At 44.7% G+C, this 20,656-nt stretch overlaps 1 protein-coding gene across 4 annotated transcripts in view; it reads right to left on the bottom strand.

The window, feature by feature from the left end:
* Positions 1–1,432: 1,432 nt before the first annotated feature.
* LOC118507848 (carbonic anhydrase-related protein 10) overlaps positions 1,433–20,656 on the bottom strand; it is a 56,993-nt gene continuing 37,769 nt past the window's right edge. For 2 of the 4 annotated variants that reach the window (XM_036046984.1, XM_036046992.1), the window contains 6 exons: positions 16,705–16,755; positions 10,113–10,249; positions 9,811–10,023; positions 9,418–9,735; positions 9,158–9,341; positions 1,433–8,844 (listed from right to left, as the gene is read on the bottom strand). In XM_036046984.1, the coding sequence (XP_035902877.1) occupies positions 8,822–8,844; positions 9,158–9,341; positions 9,418–9,735; positions 9,811–10,023; positions 10,113–10,249; positions 16,705–16,755 (926 nt within the window). In that variant the 3' untranslated portion in view covers positions 1,433–8,821. The remainder of the gene's footprint in view (positions 8,845–9,157; positions 9,342–9,417; positions 9,736–9,810; positions 10,024–10,112; positions 10,250–16,704; positions 16,756–20,656) is intronic. The other 2 variants (XR_004905722.1, XR_004905723.1) reach the window with 2 other exon arrangements.

Genomic DNA, 20,656 nt, shown 5'->3' with positions numbered 1-20,656 from the left:
TTTAATGAGCACCTGTCAATCGATGCTTTGTGGTGTTCAAAAGTCCAGACATGGATACGGGAGATAAATAACGTGGGTTAGGAAAGAAACGAGTGTTGAGAGACTTTTCGAAGGTAGGGGGAGAAGTAGTACGCTCAATTCATCAAGCCCGAGACACGATGAAATGGTGCTGATGGTACATTGAGCATACACACGGAGCACATGGACATAAAAATAACATTGAGTTACATACTGGACGGCAACAAGATCCCAAGATCCAGAACACTGTCCGAGAACATGGGAAGGGACAGCAAAAAGGGCGATATCCTTATATTGCCACGCTGTCTATCACTTACTCGCTCTCTCACACAGGCCCGTTCGGCGCACTCGTTCCGCAAACGTGTCACGTAGTAATTTTATTTATTATGAAACACTGTATACATTTAAAAAGGTACATTTTGAAGGGAGGATGTACAAACGAGCGCGAGTGCACACCTACATACACACACACATATAAGAAGGAACGCAGTGAGGATAAACTTTCCTTTTGAAGGTGAATCCATTTACAGATTTTTGGTTTTCCCGGTGAGTGTTTTTATCCATCCCGCAGCCACCGCCATGTTGGGCCCTTGCTTGCCGTTTTCCCAATTTTACCTGAACCCCCTAAAGCGTGGAGCTTGTTTTTATTCTTGTGTGTGTGTGTTTTGTTTTTGGTTGTTTTGCTTTTCAATCTTTCCACCATTTGTTTCGGTAGCTGTCTTCCCTTTGCAGCTCTCGAACGCGAAACAAACCTCGAAAGTACAAACATCGAGTGTTTTGGTTAAAAACGAAGAAAAGCGAAACGAAGCAAACAAGCAAAAAAAAAAGGATAATCATGATTTATTTAACCACTCACCACTCCAATGTTTCTGCCGTACTGACCGGGCGAACCCTGCCCACCGGCCCGAAAACGCTGATTGACCGAATGCACTTAAATTGAAACCAATACTACCACGGATTGGGATGGTGCGGAGGTAGTATTCGAACGGTAAATTATCACCGAAGAAGCTTGGTGGTTTGACCGCATTGGTGGACGTTGTATCGAATCTGCTCATTGCTCGAAAACCTCCTAACCTCCACACTTTCGGGTGCTTTTTTGGGGGTTGCTTTTGTTTGTTTACCTAAAGCGGTGAATGTCAAAATATGCATTGTGGTTGTAATTTACGGTCGGCTCGGGATTGCACAATGCTTTCGGAGCACAACCACCGTACGGCAGACGTGACTATACATACAGACGCTCCTTTACTTCACTTTCACCATTTCCCTTTTCCTGCCTCACCGAACACTAAAGTGGAGCAGAACAGAAATTAAATGACAACGAAGCTCAAAAACCGAAAAACAAACGTCGGATTTCGAATGTCGCAAAATGTGGCTGGGAAGCGAAAAAGGTGACACGACCGGACAGGACCGGCAATTTTCTTTTTTTTGTTGGTTGTCTTTTTGGTAGTTTTTTTTATTTGATTTTACATACTGTTTTTTGTTTGTTGGTTTGTTATTCTTTAACTTGATGTGGCAAAGCACTCACTTGAACGGTCACACTGGAAGAAATCTTTCTGCTGCCAGGGGTAGGGTTTTCCTACCAGCATATATATTTTTTTCGCTCCATTTTTGTTCTTGTGTGCCTGTCTCGTAGCGCTTTCCCTGTCAGCCGTATTGTGTGTATTTTTTTTATTTCGTTTAGTTTTCTTTTTTGTTTTTCTTTGTGATTTTTTTCTTGGTTGGCTGAATGAGGCGCAACCTCTCAGACGATCAAGCAACGAGACACACGAGATTCCTCTAATGATTTCTTTCTTCCAGGTTTTTGTATTTTATTTTGTTTGTTCAAACTACCTGCTGCCGGCCACAGTTTTCCTCCATATTATCGTTTCGCTTTCAAATAAGTGTACAACAACTTGTTTTACGCTTTTGGTTTTTGTTTATCTGTTCTGCTCTGCTGTTCCGCTTCGATATAAATACTGGATAGTGGGAGTCTGGATGTTTTTTAATTTTTTTGTAAGTGTTTTTCTGCCTATCCCATTGACACGTTAGTTTAGAGTTTGTTTGTTTTATTTATCTTTTGTTTTGCGGTAGTGGTGACGCTTCGTCCATTTTGAGCTAACTCCATTATGCGTATTATGCTTTATAATTGTTTATTTCATGCATCATCCTGTTGATTCTGTTTTCCAACGTTATCTGACTGCCAGAAAGAGCTCATCAATGTGGATGTGTTTGATCAGAGTGTATACTTGTGGTCGAGAGCACGCTTCGAGCCATCAAAACATGCCACCCACTAATCAGTTTGGTCATTTCTTTGCTGATGTTTTCCTGATTTATTTTTTTGTTATATTCGTTTTGGTTTTTGTGCTTTTGTTGTTGTTCTAAGCGGCATCTTGAATAATTGTTATTATCTATTTTAGCTTTGCGTTTGTTTTTAAGATTTTTTCTATTAACAATTGTTCCATCCTTGCAGATGGAACCTCAAAAAAAAAAAAACATAACAAAAAGCAACATACAAGCCAAACAGTTCCATTGCCTTGATGGAATGGGTATGTAACTTGATATCGTGATTTGATTGTGATTTTCATTTCTTTTCTTACGGGATGGATCGATGCAACACTTCACATTGGTAACCCTGCAACATGCTAAACAGCTTAAGTAGTTCCCTAGTGCGCCTGAACGTAAACTTTTTGAAAGATTTGATAACAACATAAACATAAACACACATAAACACACAAGCAACATAAAAATTCAGTAAATAATTATTTAAAGTCAACTCTCAATTTAATCTTAAAACGAAACTTTATCTTCGTGTTTGCATACTTTCAGGCGCACTCACAAAACCATCAAAAGTGAACAATCTCTTTAGAAACTCTTGAACAGAAATTTCACCACACAGATTGCACGTACTCAACATCGAATAACAAAGCGCCCAACAGTGTGCAATGCACAAAAAACGCAACAATTTCTTGTTAAGCTCCTTCTGCGTTCCGAACCCATGCAGTAGCAGCTCACCAACAAGAAGCACTACATCATTCCCGTTTTCGCAACCCAACGCAAATACAACGGATAAGTTAATGAGTTTGGTTGCTTTTTGCAGCCATTTTTTTTCGTATAATTCTCCTTACGCTTCTCCTCACTAGATGCATGAGATTAGTTAGATGCAGGGTCGTGTACTGCATGTTCGAGTAATTGTTGATATCCCTAAACACAGCAAGGCGTTGCAATTTTTAACCATTACATAATCTCAATCAATTTTTTCCCCAACTCGCACGCACACGCACATAAGCAGTGGGTGAAAATTGACAGCAACTATTCCAACTAGTTCCAAACGTGTTTGTCCGGGATATGTTTCACTCATAATAACCGAAAAGGGATTATCATTGCTCCCTGCATCCATGTTTGCCCCCGACGACACCCCGAGCGTCACCCGAAAATAATAGCTCACCAGTTCGTAAAAATAGCTCACTCATTTCGATTACCGTTTCATCCCGCCATCCCGGGCAACCCCTGCAATCCTTGACTGCCGCGTGGGATTAATGCGTATTAGCCCATACCTGTGGTTTTAACAAAGTGGCGCCATTTCGTACGGATGAACTGATGTGCTAGCTGTTAGCTTAAAATATGCCATTTTCCCTAGCCGCTTCCTAACCGACCCTTTAGTTTTTTTTCTTCCTGTACGCAGATATGTCCGGTGCATATGTTTATGTTTATATCACACGCTTACCGTGCGCATATAAGCATATCCACAACTATCCTACTGTCAATCGCGCCATTTTATTTTTGTTTGCGTTCACATACACAGCAAAACAATATAAAAAAAAAAAAAAACGGAAACGTGATTGTGGAGGCATGGTCAGTGTGTACCAGTTTGCTAAGCGTAAGAGTGTAGCCAGTAAGTTGCTTTGCCGGAACTGCATCAACGTCGCCATATATAAGTTGTAGCAGTAGTAGTAGTAATAGTAGTGGTAGTAGTGGTAGTAGTACCAGGTAATGGAATATGATTCGCGCCGGCACACCGCGTTACAACTTGGATCGACACGGAGTTAGTCTCGAGTTTATCTTTCGCGTCCTTGCTTTTGTTTACAGTTAGCTCCAGTTTTATTGTACTTTCTAGTCTAGTTCCCTTACATATTGGTCACCGCACGCATTCCGCACAGAGATATGACGATTCTATATGTATATATGTATATATACACTCACACTCATTTGCACGCATACACATAACCATGCACGCACACAATCACACATGCACACGCACGCAACATTCGTATTGAGTTGCTCGATTAGATCGAAATGTTGTTCAAGTCATGTCCAAAGCCTAGGACCATAGTATTAGCGTAGCCATTTAGTTTATATATATATATTTTACACATCACTCAATTACAGGATTCTTTTCATAAGATTTACGTTCATCCTTGGCTCCACTATCTGGCTGATGTTGATGCATGAGTGTATGAATGTATGAGTGGGTGCGTATGTGTGTGTGCAATCAGTGCGAGAGTGCCCGGAACGCAAGCATGATAAAGCCTGCCATATAATGATTGACGTTTGATTTGAGTTTTTTATTGGTTTAATTCAACACCACAAAACCGCGAATGAAGCGTACATTCTTCAAACACGCTGAAAAACATAAAACCAGTTAACGAAGAGCACCGATTGCATACCGTTAGGCGTAAATATTAATTTACAAACGCACAACGCCTAAAGGTAGGCAACTCGAGCAACAAAAGTGTTTCTTCCCGTTGTACAATGAGTGGAATAGCCTCACTTTAACGGTGCTAATCGGTTTTGTTTTGTTTTGATGAGATATGATGACCTTAACTTTACCCTAAGAGTAGAGTAGGGCTCTCCATGAGGCGTGTGGTGCAGCAATACTGAGTTGTGCCGGTAGATTGTATTTCCAACCGCTGAACAGCTGATGGAACTGGTTGATTGATGCCACTGACGATGACTTCCTTTCATCGTCCATTTTTGTTTTTTGTAAGTCTTGTGCTTCAAACGAACTACCCGAACGAGGATGAATAATAAAATCCATGTAAAGAAGAAGAAGAAGAAGAAGGTAAACCTGTGTCCACACTAAACCTGCTGAGCGGTGCCGAGACGTGAAGCAATACTCAGGAAGGGGTTACGAGAGCTATTGTAACGGGCAAGTACCTGAGTGAACCGTGCTGAAACAATTCGTGAATGAACGAAACCTCCCGGTCTGATTGAAATTCATTAACTCTGTTTACACAGCTTACGTTGCTAGTGTGCAGTACCGTTGCAGCGCTGTGCGCCTTACCGGGCAAAGGTGTTGCAGCACACCGGTACGACCGAAAGCAAACGTGTCATGGGGTCATGATTAATGGGTCCAGCGTGTGGCGGGAAGAATTGGATGGGTTGGGATTGGGTCGTTGTCTGCCACCGGATTTCATTCTTCGATCGTACTATACTTCCCTAGAGATAGTCTCGCCTTTTGTGTATGAGTATGTGTGAGTTTAAAATGAAAGCCATTTGCAAAACAGAAAATCAAAAACAAAAAATGCTGGAGTTGAAGTTATTTTGAGTGAGTCAATTATCACTCTTCGGGTGTACCTGCCATAACTTTATTTTCGGGTTCGAAGGTTAGGCAGGAAAAAAAAGGCTTAGCAGGAATCACAGACACAGGGACCCTCCGCTTACCGAGACTACATTACCTACCTTCAGGAGCGAAATCTCGTACGCATATTCCCCGTATGCCTGTCTAGCGTAACGATGATGATGACGGGCTGCCATAACTTTAGGCGTCAGTCGGTAGTACAATTAATCAAAAGAAGAAGCACCCTCGCGAGAGACTCCTGGCGGCAGTTTAGCAGCATCACACTATGGCAAAAAGCATCATAATCATATTCCGTAGATCCTTTACCTCGTTTTTATTTCTGGTAGTTCATTTCAAAGAATCGTCACACCACTCGGACCGACTTGGGACCAAAAAGGGGACCGAAAAGAGAGTAAATAAAAACACATCATTCCAACAATCAGGAGCAAGCCTTCTCCATCCCAGCAGCCACAACAAAAAAAAAAAAACCAAAGATGGATGAACTTTGGGTGTAACAAGTTTCTACCGAACCCCCTCCTTCCCGGCACATGCACTCCACCGCCAGACGTTTCCTAGTATCCGCACGATGCCAAAAAAGAATATTACTTTAAACATGCATCTCGCGTGGCACACCTTCCCGTACCTATGGGCGTGCACAGGGCGAAGGTGTTGCTGGTGCCAGAGTTTCGCTAACGATGTTGTGTGCGACTCAAATACAAATAGTGTGAGAGTGGCAACAACAACGAAAAAAAAAAGGAGTATAAATATATAACCCTCCCCAGCTACTGCTCGCCAAGAAATTCCTCCTGGATAGGAGGTTTCGGAGGCAACTGCTACAGGTACAGCGTTACAGCAGACCTCCATCTCCAGAAAGCGGTTCGTCTATTTGTTGCTAGTTTTTCCGCTTACACAATTTATTAAACCATCTTGTCGGTCTCCGCTTTCTCCGCACAGCGCGTCTTGCAACACTCGGTATTCTACCACCGTGGGCAATATTGCGCCCTCCCTTAGCTAGTCCTCCGCCATTATTCCTCTTCCGATTTTAATTTATTTTTAATGTTTATAGTCAACTCTTGGCAGCTTTAAAATTTAGTAGCGAGTAGCTAGAAACGCGGCACCTTGCATGTCGCCTGTTGCCTCGTATATACCGATACACCTGCAAGGATGTACGTGCAGAAGGGAGCCGTAGCAGCAGTAGCCGCAACAGTGGTAGAATGGCATAAAACGTGCAAGTGGAAAGAGTTATACAAAAAAAAAACGAACCCACACACACACACCGCTACTAGGTGGCTATCAGTAGCGCCTTTCCTCTGTTCTTCGGGTTTCCCTTCTTCAACTCAACCTGGTGAAGCTTGTATTAATATTATTTACAAATTATTCGAAACTTTTAATAGAGTTTCAGTTCTCCGGGGCGTCCACTTTTCATTGCGGCCATGTTGTTGTTGTTCCGCCACGGTTACTAGTATGTCTGGTGTGTAGGTCTGGTAGTGGAAGGAAGAAGAGGGAGAGAGTGATAGAGAGAGAGAGAGTGAGGGTAATGTAGTTTGTGTTCACTTTGGTTTCGTTTCACTGTTCGTCGGGTAGTCCACTTCCTGCCCGAATGTTTGTCACGTGGATGACCTACTCGCTAGTTGACGCGTCGTCCACCCCGAACGTCCAGTGGACGTCGTCCTGTGGAGAAAGGTGTGTGTGTGCCCGTGTGCATCTTTTGCTGAGCAGCAACTAGAGCCCGTCCTTCCCCTTTGCGGGTGTATCTGTATGTGTGGCGTTCTTCCATCCACTTGCACACGACACCGTAACGTCCGTTAGTTTTGTTATCAGTTCTAGTTTATCGTACATTTCCGAAGGCGTTCTCCGGACAACGTGTCCGGAATTCTGGCGCTTGCGAACGCGAGCGGTACGGTGGTGGTGGTGTTGGATGTTCAACACAACACACCGTTCCACCAATGCTAACCAGTTGCATCCAACCGGTGAACGACTACTGCCAAAAACGATTCACTTACCGTTTGAGTGATTCAACATCGCACACAAAGCGCACCAAGAAATAGACTTTCCCCGCACGTCAGCGGTTTGTGTGTGTGTGTGCTCAGTGGTGGTGGTGGTGATTTGGCTTTTGGCACTGGTAATGATGCACCACAGTGTGGTGTACGCGATGGTTTTGCAAACGTTTACTACTGCCGGTGCAACACCACGCGCATCAAAACGGCGAGCGGGATCGCGAAACGACGCTGATGAACTTGTTCACCAGGGTTCCACAAAATGGGATGACTTTCGCGATGAATTGCCCATTAGAGAGTACCGACGTTAACGTTACCACTTGTACGTCCGAACTTCCGGACAGCAGACAATAAAACATTAATTTCAGTCGGGGGAAAGAAAAAAAGGTGATGTGTACAGCGGGAAACGGCGAACGAAACGTCACTCAGCGTGTTGAAAACCATCACCATCCTTGGAACCTTGGAACTTTGGAGCCTTCGGCCTCAATATTGGGTGCCGGAAGGAATGAAGGAATTTCAAAACTGTTGTAAAGTAGACTGATAGGGCCTCTGAACGAATAGCTGGGCGAGAGTGATTAGGAACAGTGCCGAGGTGAGTGAGGCCGGGATGGGTTCTTTTACGTCTGTGCTGGACGCCTCGTCGTGTGTCTACCAAACAAGTGCACTAGACTCCTTCCTAGACATCCTACGCATTCGATTACTTATTTCCACCTGTCAGTGTCATATTGACAGTGGGGAGGGGAATGCACACACACACGTAACAGCTCATTCGCCTCGATAAACTATTCCGCCCGCCCAAAACTAAAGCTAAACCAATGGATATCTAGTTATGGTTACAGTGTACTTACTCATACTCAGTACACACCTGGTACGCGCTGTCCTCACGATACAGTCGCCTATAAGCTTTAACCTCTTAATTAGTGTTATCTAATGATATTTTGTTTGCCTTCTCGCCGGCCGGATTCCGTATACACATCCATATATAAACACACACTCACACGCACACGCACACACACATACGCGCTCATGCAGGGCACAGCCGTTCCAAAGGTGTCTGTTACAGCAGTAGTAGCAGCAATAGCAGCAGCAGTAGCAGCAGCAGCAGCAGGGGACATGGAATCAATCACAACAGCAGCGTCAGCAGCACCTGGGAACCTGCCACATTGCTGCACCTTGCATGGTTCAGTTTCACGGTTCGAACACGATTAAGCTATTATCATCGAGCTCGTCCGGCTCGTGTTCCGAATGCTCCTGGTTGCGCTTCCTCCGTTCAGTTGTGTTTCCAGCTATTAGCTGTTCCGGACATTAAACGGGAAGAAAGTCATAATAACGAGACGCTTTAGAATAACGTTGAGGCATTGCTGTGGAGAGGGTAACGCACATCTGAAGGAATGCAATCAACTAGGAAGACTAATTAAAAGTGACCAGATGTCGGCTCATTGCATACTGTCAGGCGTTGCGTTCAGAAAACGAAGTAGTCTATGGGTCCTTAAGCTGTTTACATGACTTACGAAATAAATATTTTGAGGAAGGAATTGCCAAAGTCAATTGTAAACGCACGAACGAATGTTAGGAGTATCCTGGCAGGTTGTGCGATGCGGCTTACCTTTATAGTGAACGTCCTTGTACATAGTTGCACATATTTTTCCCCCCTTTTCCTGTTTGTTTCGAAAGTCAATGTTCGTCCGCACGGGACGATGAAGTAGGGGCTGCGGCGGCCGGAAGTTGTTACCTAACGGTGCCTTCGGATGGTCTGGACCACCCTGCATTAGCCTTCGCAGTGCGTGCAGCTGGAAAGGGTTAGATGTTTTTACGTCACTTTTCGGGTGTTCGGGACGGATCTAAAACTAGCACCAGCCACCGTACCTGTTGTTTGGTGATGTAGATGGGTTTGTTCATGACGATCCAGGTGACGGTTTCGTAGCAGGCGGGTGCCGTTGTTGAACCCTCGTACGTCATGTAGTGTTCCGTGTCGGGTAGCAGATCGCGCACAGATATTCTACGTACCGGTGCCTCATCGCCACCGTACCGGATCCTTTCGAGCTGATCCGTTAGCATGCGTAGCTCGGGATTGGAGAGGTCACCGAGCTGCAGCAGTATCGCGACGCCCACGATACCTTGCGCACGGTAGAGTGCGTCACTAAAGTTAGCGTACAGTTGGGAGTTGTAGCCGAAGATTTGGATCTGTTAGAGTAAATGGGAGTGTCATTGAGAGTGAGAGTGTCACGTACACACTAGGCACACCGAGGTCTAGCTTACCTCGGCCGGGAACGTGTAGCCTTCTACGCTATGCTCCGAACCGAACTGATCATGCAGTCCGTAGTGTACGTGTATCTCGTGAAAGCGATATCGATACGAGAGTGGACCACCGGTCAGGTTCACCGGTATTTGTGGCGTACCGTACGCCGACGACGTCTCGTTGTCTGCGGTGAAGATAACGCTGTGTCCTGTGTTGGCGATCGTGCCGCTTATCTGTGTGGTAGTAGCGATCGGGCAAAGAGATAAAAAGAGGTCCGTTTTGATCACACCGGCGCAAGGGTGAATACACTCGTACTACCTACCCGATGCTTGTCTATGTGTAGAATGCGTAGATTTGGATCGAACAGTAATCGCTGAGGTTCCAGGTTGACCGGAGACTGTCGGCGTCCTTTGTTGCAGAGTGACCATTCCGGGTTGATAAGTCCCCAGAAGGCCGGACCTGGTTAATAGTGATTAGAACAGTGGAGTGCATTATGAGTATCTTCTGCTTCCTGGCAGGGTTTTCGCTATTGCGATTTTCAGTGCTACTAAAGTGAGATAAAGCGTTTATAGCTCTTTCCATAATGACTATCGCCGCTCAAGTAAACGATCCGCAAACATCCAAGCAAACCCACTCTAAACCATTTTACACAGCACTATACCTACAGCTGCAACAACCACAACACAACATAGACCGGAAGCGTTTGCAAAAGGTGATGAAGTAATCGTGCGGTTAAACGAGCACTTCACGCTATTCAAGAAGAATACACAAACCGCTCGAATGTGCGCTTCCTCACCCCAGATGGAGATAGTTCATGAATATTTGATAAATCGTTTATCTGTGCAGGTTTTCGCTGCAATTGCTCGGGTTTTTCGTACATTCGGCGGGCCATCTCATGCTCATCTTAACAAATACTATTGCTAGCTGGTGGTGGTGAAAGAAGTTTTTGTGGGAGGTTTACTCCCCCACCACACCACAATTGTTCTGCCGGTTCTGCCACGCTGTCCCTCGCTCGAATTTTGTGCCGCACGTTTGGGCAGACTCCAAAAAGTACAGAGATCATAAGATAAGCGAAAGAAACAAAATGCTGACCAAGCATAATGGGTTTGGTCAATGTTTACCTTTCATTCCGGTCACTTTTTCCAACAAGCTCCCGATACTGCCGCTCGCCCGTTCCGTATGACTTGCACCACGCGGGCGAGCTCCTCTTTCGGGAAAAAAAATGATGCTGCAATGATACAGTGCGCTGACTCACGTCGGGTTTGCACTTACGTGACCATAGGTTGTCGAATTTGACCAGCGTTATTGCTCACACAATGAGCAGGCATGAAATATGTGGAATGTTGCCCCATGGTTTTTGGGGGGGGGGCTAACTTTTATATATTTATTCTTTCGGTACCGGACATTGGTCGGAGTCGGTGTGTGTGTGTGTGTATCACCGGCACACCGGTGTTCTCGGAAGATTTAGTACAAACGACCTCTGGTGTGGGATAAGCTGACCGATTGGACCGGTTACGGAGCAGTGGAAGCATCCTCGGGTGCAAGAGTATGAAAAGGATATTTTAGAAATTAGATACCACAAAGATTGACCATTGCAGGTGTGGTCGTGGTCTAGCAGCCTGCAACAGAACCTACTCACTCGTCTGCCTCACAATAGAGTAGTCGATTGGTACAGCGTGTTGGTTTTTGTTTTCTTATAAGATTAGCTATTCCACAGAATAGTGTAAGTGATCTAAACTTTGTCCTGTGCACAATAGTTGAAGCTACAACTTCAACGGGACGAAAGAAAGGGAAAGAAAAAAAAGAAGAACCCAGGAAAATCTTTCACGTAACGAAGATAAAACTAGAAACTCCTAGGTAACGAGAGGAGAATAAAGAAAACCAACCATCTCCAAGGAGTTTCTGCCCATCTCCAGCACCCCGGAAACCCCTGCCCCGAATAGCCCGGACCGGACGTTTATTTAGCCAGCAAAGTACAGTGCACACCTGAAGCACCAGCATATCGTGGGAATTGGGAGGGACGTCCAGTTGCTTTCGCTGACATCAACGATACGATCATTTGTCATGATATAAACCCAGTGTCGGAAGAAGCCAACACGGTCGATGGACCTATTCATTCGAAAAAACCCCTCAAACCGACCTGTGATACAGCACCGTAGGCTATATCCGGGGCATTGGATGACTTCCCCCCAAAAAAAAAGTTCTCCCCGCCATTGGCCGCCCATCGGGATGAAAGCATGTTTTCTGATATATATACATATATTCTTTACGTTGGTTTTGATGCTGTTTTCCTGTGTAGTTTAGTTTTTTTTTCTTGCTGTTGTCTCCATCAATGTGCAAGCAGCAATAGTAGTAGGAATAGCGCCGTATCGAGGAAACGGAACCCTGAAGAGTGGAGGTGAACAGTTGAAAAGTAACAAAAGAGAGTACTTGTCCCCACAGTAGCGTTACACCACTACGACTACTACCTTCACCACCGATATCGCTGGTGTAGAGTGTGGTCAAGCTTTTCTTTTTTGCCCACTCTAAATATTCTTCCCATTTGCTCTTCGCTTGCTGAGTGTGATCTGTGTGTACTGTGCAGTGCACCTTTTGTGTTTTTAGTCTCGAAATTCCGTTCCGTTCCTACAGCTTCTTTCCGCGCTGCTTCACAACAGCTGATTGGGATAACGCAATTACTGTGTTCCCGTCGCCTTTCGTCTCACATACGCTGTTATGTATCCACATAGGTTGGGCTAGCGCGCTTGGATAGTACAAACACGCCCGAAAACAACAAGCAAGCAGTATTAGCTTTTGAGCTGTCCAACCTGTGAACAGCATGGCAAACCCTGCAATCAGTGCTTGTGTGAACCGGGAGCAAAGCCTCAGCAGAAGAAAATGCTTGGTAAGAGTTCAGGGGCAGTGATTTGACAAGTTTGATCGTTACTGGCCGTAGATATTTGTTGTGAGATACATGGCGCCTTGAGTTATGCAATTTAATTTTCCAAATTATTACTTTACACTATGTTTTCCTTGATGCTGATTGCATACTTTTATATAAACAAAGCTTGTCGTGAAGATAAACAACAATCATTTTCACATTTGATTTGGAGATGCATATAGCTGCTTGAGTTATGCAATTACATAACTGATTGCATACTATAAGGCGGCAAGTTTCGAAATGACTATTCAAGAAGAATTTAAAAATCAATTTCACTTTTGATTGTGTGATGTTTACAGCTCCTTAAGCGATGCCATAACATTTTTCAGCCAATTATTTGAGTCATTGATTGCATACTATTAGCCGTTGATCATTGTTCTGAGTGTAAAGAAGCTAAGCTTGACCGGTTCTTTCACAACATTTTGCAAAGTAAAACAGGTAAAATTCTATCACACAGTATCACCTGCTGTAAGAAGAAAACAAAATGGCCTCCCATTGGGTAGACAATATAATGAAAACAACACGAAAGACAAATATGGTACGGATTTCATTTTTGATTCGTCGATTTTTTACGAACTCTCTCCCTATTTCTAATTCTTCTCCATCGTACCCTGCTACATCACGATGACGCTGGCCGTCGCACTAGAGATGCGCCTTAATTTAGATTATTTTCCACTTTTTCGTCCTTATTATCCGTCCATATCCATCTGGTACGGTGGTGTTGTTTTTTTTTCCTTTCCCCATTAATCTCACGACAGTAGAATCGGTGCAAACCGTTCCCCTTTATTGATTACAATTAGTCAGCAGATATTCGCTGAGAGCAATCTAATGGAACGCATCATTAACGCTGTTCGTTTCCAGCGGCTCCCCCATTAAGGAGACCCAACTCAACGAAGGTAACCACTGTGTTCGATCCGGACACATCGAAAAGGGGTTGCAGGGTTGCCTGCTTGCACCCCCCAAAAAAACAAGCTTCTAAAACTTTTGTTTCTATTTCGCTGATGCCTTGGTATGCGTTAATGCTTTCCAAAGAGCGTATTGCCCAAGACTGATGGATAGATTGTTTGCCATCTTGAGCGATTCTCACAGCTCGAGAAGAACAAAGCGGGCCCGTTGCCGAGTTGCCGTAATCACGCTGATACGGTGAAGTATTAATTTGATTAGAATCTGCATTTTATTGTACCCTCGGTGTACTTTCTATGCCGGAGTTATAAAAACCTTTGCCAAAAAAGGGCAACCAATATCCTGACCCACAATGTACACCGGTCGCCAATATACACAATATTTTTGCTTAGACGACGCGAGCAGCTTTGATGAAAATTGGCCCCCTTCAAAAAACCGATAGATCCCCCTCCCCCCCCACCTCCCCATCAGGCCCACCAATAAGACGTGGAACGCGCGGATGATTCGAAATGATTGAAATGCAAATTTTACTGCTCCCGTATCGTGGATCGAAGGGCGCAAATGAAGGTCTCCCGCCAAAGGGAACCTCATAAAGGAAGAATGTTCATCTCGGAGGTCCAGCCAAAGAAGCGAGAGCAAATACACCCCCCCACACACACACACACACAGAAAAACAACAAGGGCAGATTGTTTTCGTTCGGTTTGCTGGGCTTTTATCGGCACACTACCGTGATGCGTTCTCCACGTCGAAGGCGAGAGCAGCGAATCAAAACTACCTGTTTTATTATCCACCTTCGCTTGGAAAAAAGGTGATGTTGATGCCGGGCACCGGTCCCGTAGCTCCGGTAGTGCAGGTAGAACGTTTTCATAAAAAATAATGCTTTCGGCAAGCGCGTCGTGACGATGGTTTTCGGCCATTTTATACCAGGTGCCACGGCGGTGATTAAGACCGAGAGTCCTTAAACCGAGATGCCTTAAAATGTCTGGATGGGGGGGCCTGGCGGCAAACGTCATTTATTGCCCGATCGTTTCCGTTTTCTTGATGAAATTGATTCCCTTCCACAGTTGAGTAGCTTCCGAAAGGTTCCCGGTTCCCCTCGGGTCGGGACCGATTGCAATGAAAAGAATTTTGTCATTAAAACGAGCGTACCTAGACGTTCGGCGTGAGAAGGGAAGAAAATAATCATTCTTCAGTTTGCGATTGCGATCGGCCGGGATAATTGCGTTGGATATGCAGTCCGAGCGCGCGCTTCGGAATCGTTTGATGTGATCCGTGATCCAGATCTTAGGACCGGCAGTGTATCAAGTGACCGAACTAGAGATCTCGGAAAGTGTCAGTGGAGTTCATTAAAATGTCAAACAAATCGTCTGCTTTGCGGAGATAGCGCAAGGAAAGCAGGTCAATCAAAATTTAATTTTGTTTTTTTTTTTTGTAATGCTGTATTTTATAAATTTAATGTATGCTGTTGGAGATTTTGAAGACACATTGATGTTTATAGTGTAGAAATATCTCAAAAAGAGGCGATGAGGTTTATTTGAATTTCAAGCAAATTGTTTGTTTCATAGATAACAGTTAATATAAGATTTTTATTATGGGCGCCTAAATGTATGCATACGAGCATAGATAACTCCGTTTTCCCGCTTCAGAAGAGAATAAAAAAATGGTTCGTGCCTTAAAATATCAAGTCTATGATCTAAATTACCGAAACGCAAAGATATTTTGCCAATGAATTAATACGCCTAGACTGTGAGCGCCTACATGTAGACTGTAAAATATTTCTAACACTCGCTGGTCTTTTTTGCGTAGAAGCTAATTAATAAGTGTCTGTTCAGTTTATTAGAATTTCAAGCAAAATGTCTCATTCATAGAAGGCAGAAGGCATCTAGATAATAAATAGACGCGCCTAAATATATGCAACCCAATGATGGGTGTTATTATTTTATTATCGTATCGTTTTTGGCATGCTGCATCGCATGCAAAAATGGCAGGCCAAGACCTCTCGAGGTTATAGTTCCAAAGAAGAAGAAGAAGAAGAAGAAGAAGCCAGTCCTACGTATGGAGAGACGGTCTGAGTGGAAATTGAAGCCCCGTATAAAGACCGCCACCGCTATCGCCTCGGCCACCATTTCGACCCGTATCTGCGCCTAAATGTAGGCATCCCATTCATGCCTTTTTCAGTTTTCATGCTCGGAAATCCTAAAGAAGTGTTTGGGAAGCTCTTTAGAAAAAAATCAGTCTATCGTTTATTTCATCAACAACCAAATGCTTTAGAAAAATGTATGCTTTAGAAGGTTTTGAGGGCACATTATGTAGCTTTGGAACATCTCATTATTACTGTTTTTAGAATTTTAATATAAAATAAATTGACTGTTTGGCGGATAACAAAATATATTAAATATTCAAAAGATGCGCCCAAATGGATGCATCCATCTCATTTAAGAAACTAAGTAAGGCATCTTTGTTGTGTTGCTTAAAATGTTCAGCCAATCATCTACTTCATCAACATCCAACGATATTTTGCCACTGAATCATTGTGCCTAAATGTATGCTACCTCCACTAACGATAAGTATTACTAATACGGCTTTGCTCATATTATTTACATTCCTGTGAAGTCGAAATTTGATGCGTTCCTTCAACGCCGGCTGCTGGGAACACTAATTCACATAATCAAATAACTGCCGGTTAAGCTAATAATCGGCAAGATTCCTTAGAGCCTCGGAGCATCGTTGCCACGGTCGGTTTCGCTTTAGCGTTTAATCGATAATTGGCCCTGGAGGGCCAGCCGCAGTAACGCTGCCACAGTCCGTCAAACAAGCTCATCCCTGGGTGATGAGCTTATTCTATTCATTATTGAAATTAATTGTGAGAAAACAATCACATGCTTAGCATCGGACCGTTCGCTGCTACCGGTGGCTGCTGCTGATGCCAAGGTACGGCCGTAACCCTCCAGGGGGGGAATGAGCGAAGATCGAAGTCTTGGCCACCCCCACGGGTGACACTGGGAACGGAGCCCGATGCGAACGGTTTATACCGTGCGGTTCCTGGTAGTAAGTTTTCCGGTGAATAATAAGCAAGACAAATACACTTACCCGAAATGCCATCGTACGTCCACCATTCCTCCCAACTGACCGCAGATATTGCTGTGGAGGAGAAAGCGAGAAAGAGATATTGAGTGAGAGGGAGAGCAGAAGATAAGAAGAAAAGTAGTAAATGAATTCAAACAAAAGCAGACATTTGACAATGTCTCAGCGTATAATGAAATGGTCAACGTAGTAATTTATCACAAGAGTCCATTAGCCATCGTTTCGCCCTCTTCATTAGGGGTTAAGAACTATCGACAATCGTTAAAGGAGTGCAGGTTTTTGTTGATCAAAGTAAACCTTTCCACACTATGGGATTTACCGGATAAGCCGAGTAGGAGAATCGATCATCAAATACTCTTTTCTACAAATAGTCGATTGAAAGCGCCTGCAGTTATGCAATTCTTTTTTCTAAACCCCCTTATTACTTACTTGGTGGTGATGCGTTCGGTTGCTTTGCATACAGAAGCCGTAAAGTGTTCCAAAAAGGCCTTTTAAAACCCAAAACTTCAGCACAATCATTGCATACATTCAGGCGTTACATACGAAACGCAACGCACAATCGGAGCAAACGTTTCGTTTTCGACGCATAGTTTTCAAACCATCAAACCCGTCCGACCCTTCGACGTATTTTGATTTGCGTAACCGAAACCCTACTCCAGCGTGGGCCTGCCAAGAGTTGCAAGGATTTGCATCGACAGCCTAACCTGGTCATAAGTTCTCGCACACAATTTCCGGAATGTTGCAAAATTAAACGATAATGATGTAAACGGTGCGTACAGTCATGTTGCAGGAAGAGGAACGTAACGAGAAAAAAAAGAAAACTTAAACACAATCTCACCGACATGTTTGATGGTTTGGAGCAGTTTTTTTTTTTTGCGAGGGAAAAGTGTACTTGAGAGCTCAGTCAGTCAGTCAGGTAGCAAGTCAACCAACCAGTCAGTCAGTCAGTCAGTCAGCCAGCTAGCCAGGCAGCCAAAAACTTTTTGCCCAGCTCGACAATTCTGCTGGTAGGGCGCTGGAGTGGTTTGATTATAAATCCCGGTCAATTTATTCCTGCCAATTTCGGTGTGCCCGTTCATCCAAACGTTGCACGAAATTTGGCTTTAATCCGTTGCTTCTTATAGGAAGTTGTACCAAGTTCGTTTGCTTGCTAGTTTGTTGTTCTCCATTGCACAGGTTCTCGCTCTCTCGTACGGTACAGCAGATCGATGATGGATGTGTGGATGTTGACCGTTCCCACAACTGCTCAAGTTGAGGTTAGTTTGTACTGAGCTTCGATTAATTAAATGGAGATCTTTTGACCGGAATGGTACCTGGTAACCTTTTCCAAGGGTCAAATAACAACTCTTCCAGGGGTTTAACCTGACACGTAGCTGGAGCGCTAATATGTCTACCAGGGCTTGAAATTCGTTTGATTTCTTTGCGTTCGTTCTGCGGGGGACGATCTAAGGAAGTTGCTGGTAGGGACGTCATTCACCACAACAATACGAGCCGAGTCTTTAACGTAACGAGCGTCTGTGCAATGGAATGGTTGCACCAACACCAGCCTAAAGGATTACACATTTTAAACCAATACCGAGCAGTTGCGTTTCTTCGCTTGCCGGATTCTAGTACGCCTCCTCCTCTTTCTCCTCCTCCTCCTCACGGACTGACATCCGATGGGCTGTTGTGAGGTGTGAGTGATGAAATAACTTTGAGGCTCCGTTGTTGTGCAAACTGCACCATCAACACACACACACGTCGTGCTGTGTCCAGCTATCAGGCAAAAATCCTCACACCCATTCTAAACTCTTCACTCGCTTGCTCTCTCTCTCCCACACTCACGCGCCTCGTGCCGTATGTACTAATTCTCGCCGGCCACAACAAGCAAGATGGCTGCTGCTGCTACTGTGAACGGTAAAGCCCGAAACGATAATAGTACATAATCACAGGGAATTTCACTTAGAGCAAAACGATTCGCCCAGGCACCGTACGGCACCGAGGTTCAGCGGTATGTCCCGTATGGTCTTCTATCCAGCCGCAGACTATCCCGACTATGATGCAGGCCTCTCCACCGGGTGGCAGTGAAGGTGTGCTGCGTGCCGGATGCTCTGATTAGAACCACCAAAACCCGCAAGGTGGAAAATCCTATTATCGAAACAGTCGCTCGTGGGCGGAGGTTTGCCGACGCGGGTTGTGGATTTCTTGGAGATGGGCAACTCTACTGGTGACCCCGTACCCACCGGACACTTGGCTTATATGATCCGTCCGCCAACCCTCAAACGCTCCAGTCTCCAGGAGTTTATTCTTCAACGTTAAGGACCAGTGTCTTCAAGAGGAAAAAAAGCAAACTGATCCCGAAAGATGACCCGGTTGGTTGTTGTCCCAGTAGCACTCTACACCCAACTGTCTTCGATACCATAAACCGTAACAAAAGAGCTCACCGGACGCAATGTGAGTGTTTACCCTTTCGTGCGCTGAAAGAAGTCTACTCTGTCCTGTCCTACTATCGTTCGCCCCTGGGAGGAAGATGAGCAAGGATAAAAAACGGCACTCGTAATGTTTCGTACGTTGTTGATGGTGAAAGGTGAACCAAACAGGGCAAGGAAATAGAATTTCGGGCACCCCAAAAATCTTCCGACACCCTTGGAGCTGGTTGAAAGATATACCAAAAGGGGGTCAAAACTCTTCGATGGCACCCGCTCAAGAGCTCGTAGCCGAGAGATTGCCGGATGTTGGCTGAAACCCAATCGGAAGGGTGTTGTGCTAGGGTTTGTCAGGCAGCCTCCCAGGAAACCACACAACCACAAAATTCTTCCCTCACACCCGAAAAATCCAACCTTCCCACCTCCCAGCCTTCCCAATATCTGAGCTAGTGAGATAGGCTAGGAAGGCTTAGATTCAATTACAAAACCACTCTTCACAAAAAAAAAGAAACTCTTCGGGTGGATACTGATCGGAAACAAGTATGCCTCACACTCTCAACACACCGGCAAAGACAAAAAAAAATTCTTGAAGTATGATACTCCAAATCCGCGGGACTGGAAGCCGGCCGGAGCTAGCAAGATGCTTTTCAATTATATTTGCCCACCTTCTCGTTTCGTCGTGTAATCCGTGCACTGTACCGGAAGGGAGGTTTTTCACATGATCCGAATAATTTCGTTCAAACCACCGGCCAGCTGCTGCACATTGCGACCCACCGGCTCCGGACCTCGTGTGAGGTGGTATGGCCTGGTGGTGTTACGGGAAGCTCAGAAGCACCGATTTCGTGTAGCGAATTGCATAGATGTAGGGGCGTGCGAGCCGGCATTACACGGAATATATTTCGGCAAACCGTTAGAATGTTGGTGGTTGGAATTTCGACTATTCGAATCGGGGTTTCGTACGTATGCGATTGTACTCGTGGGTGCTCTAAAGCATTTACGGAATTCGTGAAGCCTACTTTTAGGCGCATACGGAGTGCAACAAACATGTTTCGTACAGCGTCGCAGGATTTTCGATGTTTTTTTTGTTGGGTTCGCTCTCTCTCTCTCTCTCTCTCTCTCTCTCTCTCTCCCTCGTTATTAAGCATCAATCATAACACAATGGCGTGTGACCTGTGTGACATTCGAACCGATTAGCAAAGCCAATTAACCTTTTATCCTTTCCAGCTTCAGCCTTTTGTTCGCGGGATGTAGAATAATACAAAAAAACGCAGCAAATATGAGTGAAGCTAGGGCAAGAACAAAAAAAAACCTCCAAACCAAGTCGCCAACTAGTGTTAGCCGCACGTGATAGTGCTCCGTTCAAACAGTGTGCATCGATGTGTGTTCGATGCTCGGAAAAACCTGGCCCGAATGTTCCTGGCCGAAGAAAAAGGGTTTTTTGTGTTCGACAGCTGGTTTGCTTGCGCCGGTCCTACTGCTCATTGCCGGAGTGTGATCAAATCGCACCAATTTCCATGTCAAACAACGTGTGACGTGATGTTTTTCGCCCTGGC

Source organism: Anopheles stephensi, chromosome X (assembly GCF_013141755.1).
Source record: "Anopheles stephensi strain Indian chromosome X, UCI_ANSTEP_V1.0, whole genome shotgun sequence".
NCBI lineage: Eukaryota > Metazoa > Arthropoda > Insecta > Diptera > Culicidae > Anopheles > Anopheles stephensi.
Note: the sequence above shows the minus strand (reverse complement) of the source record. Positions and strands in the feature narration are given on the sequence as shown.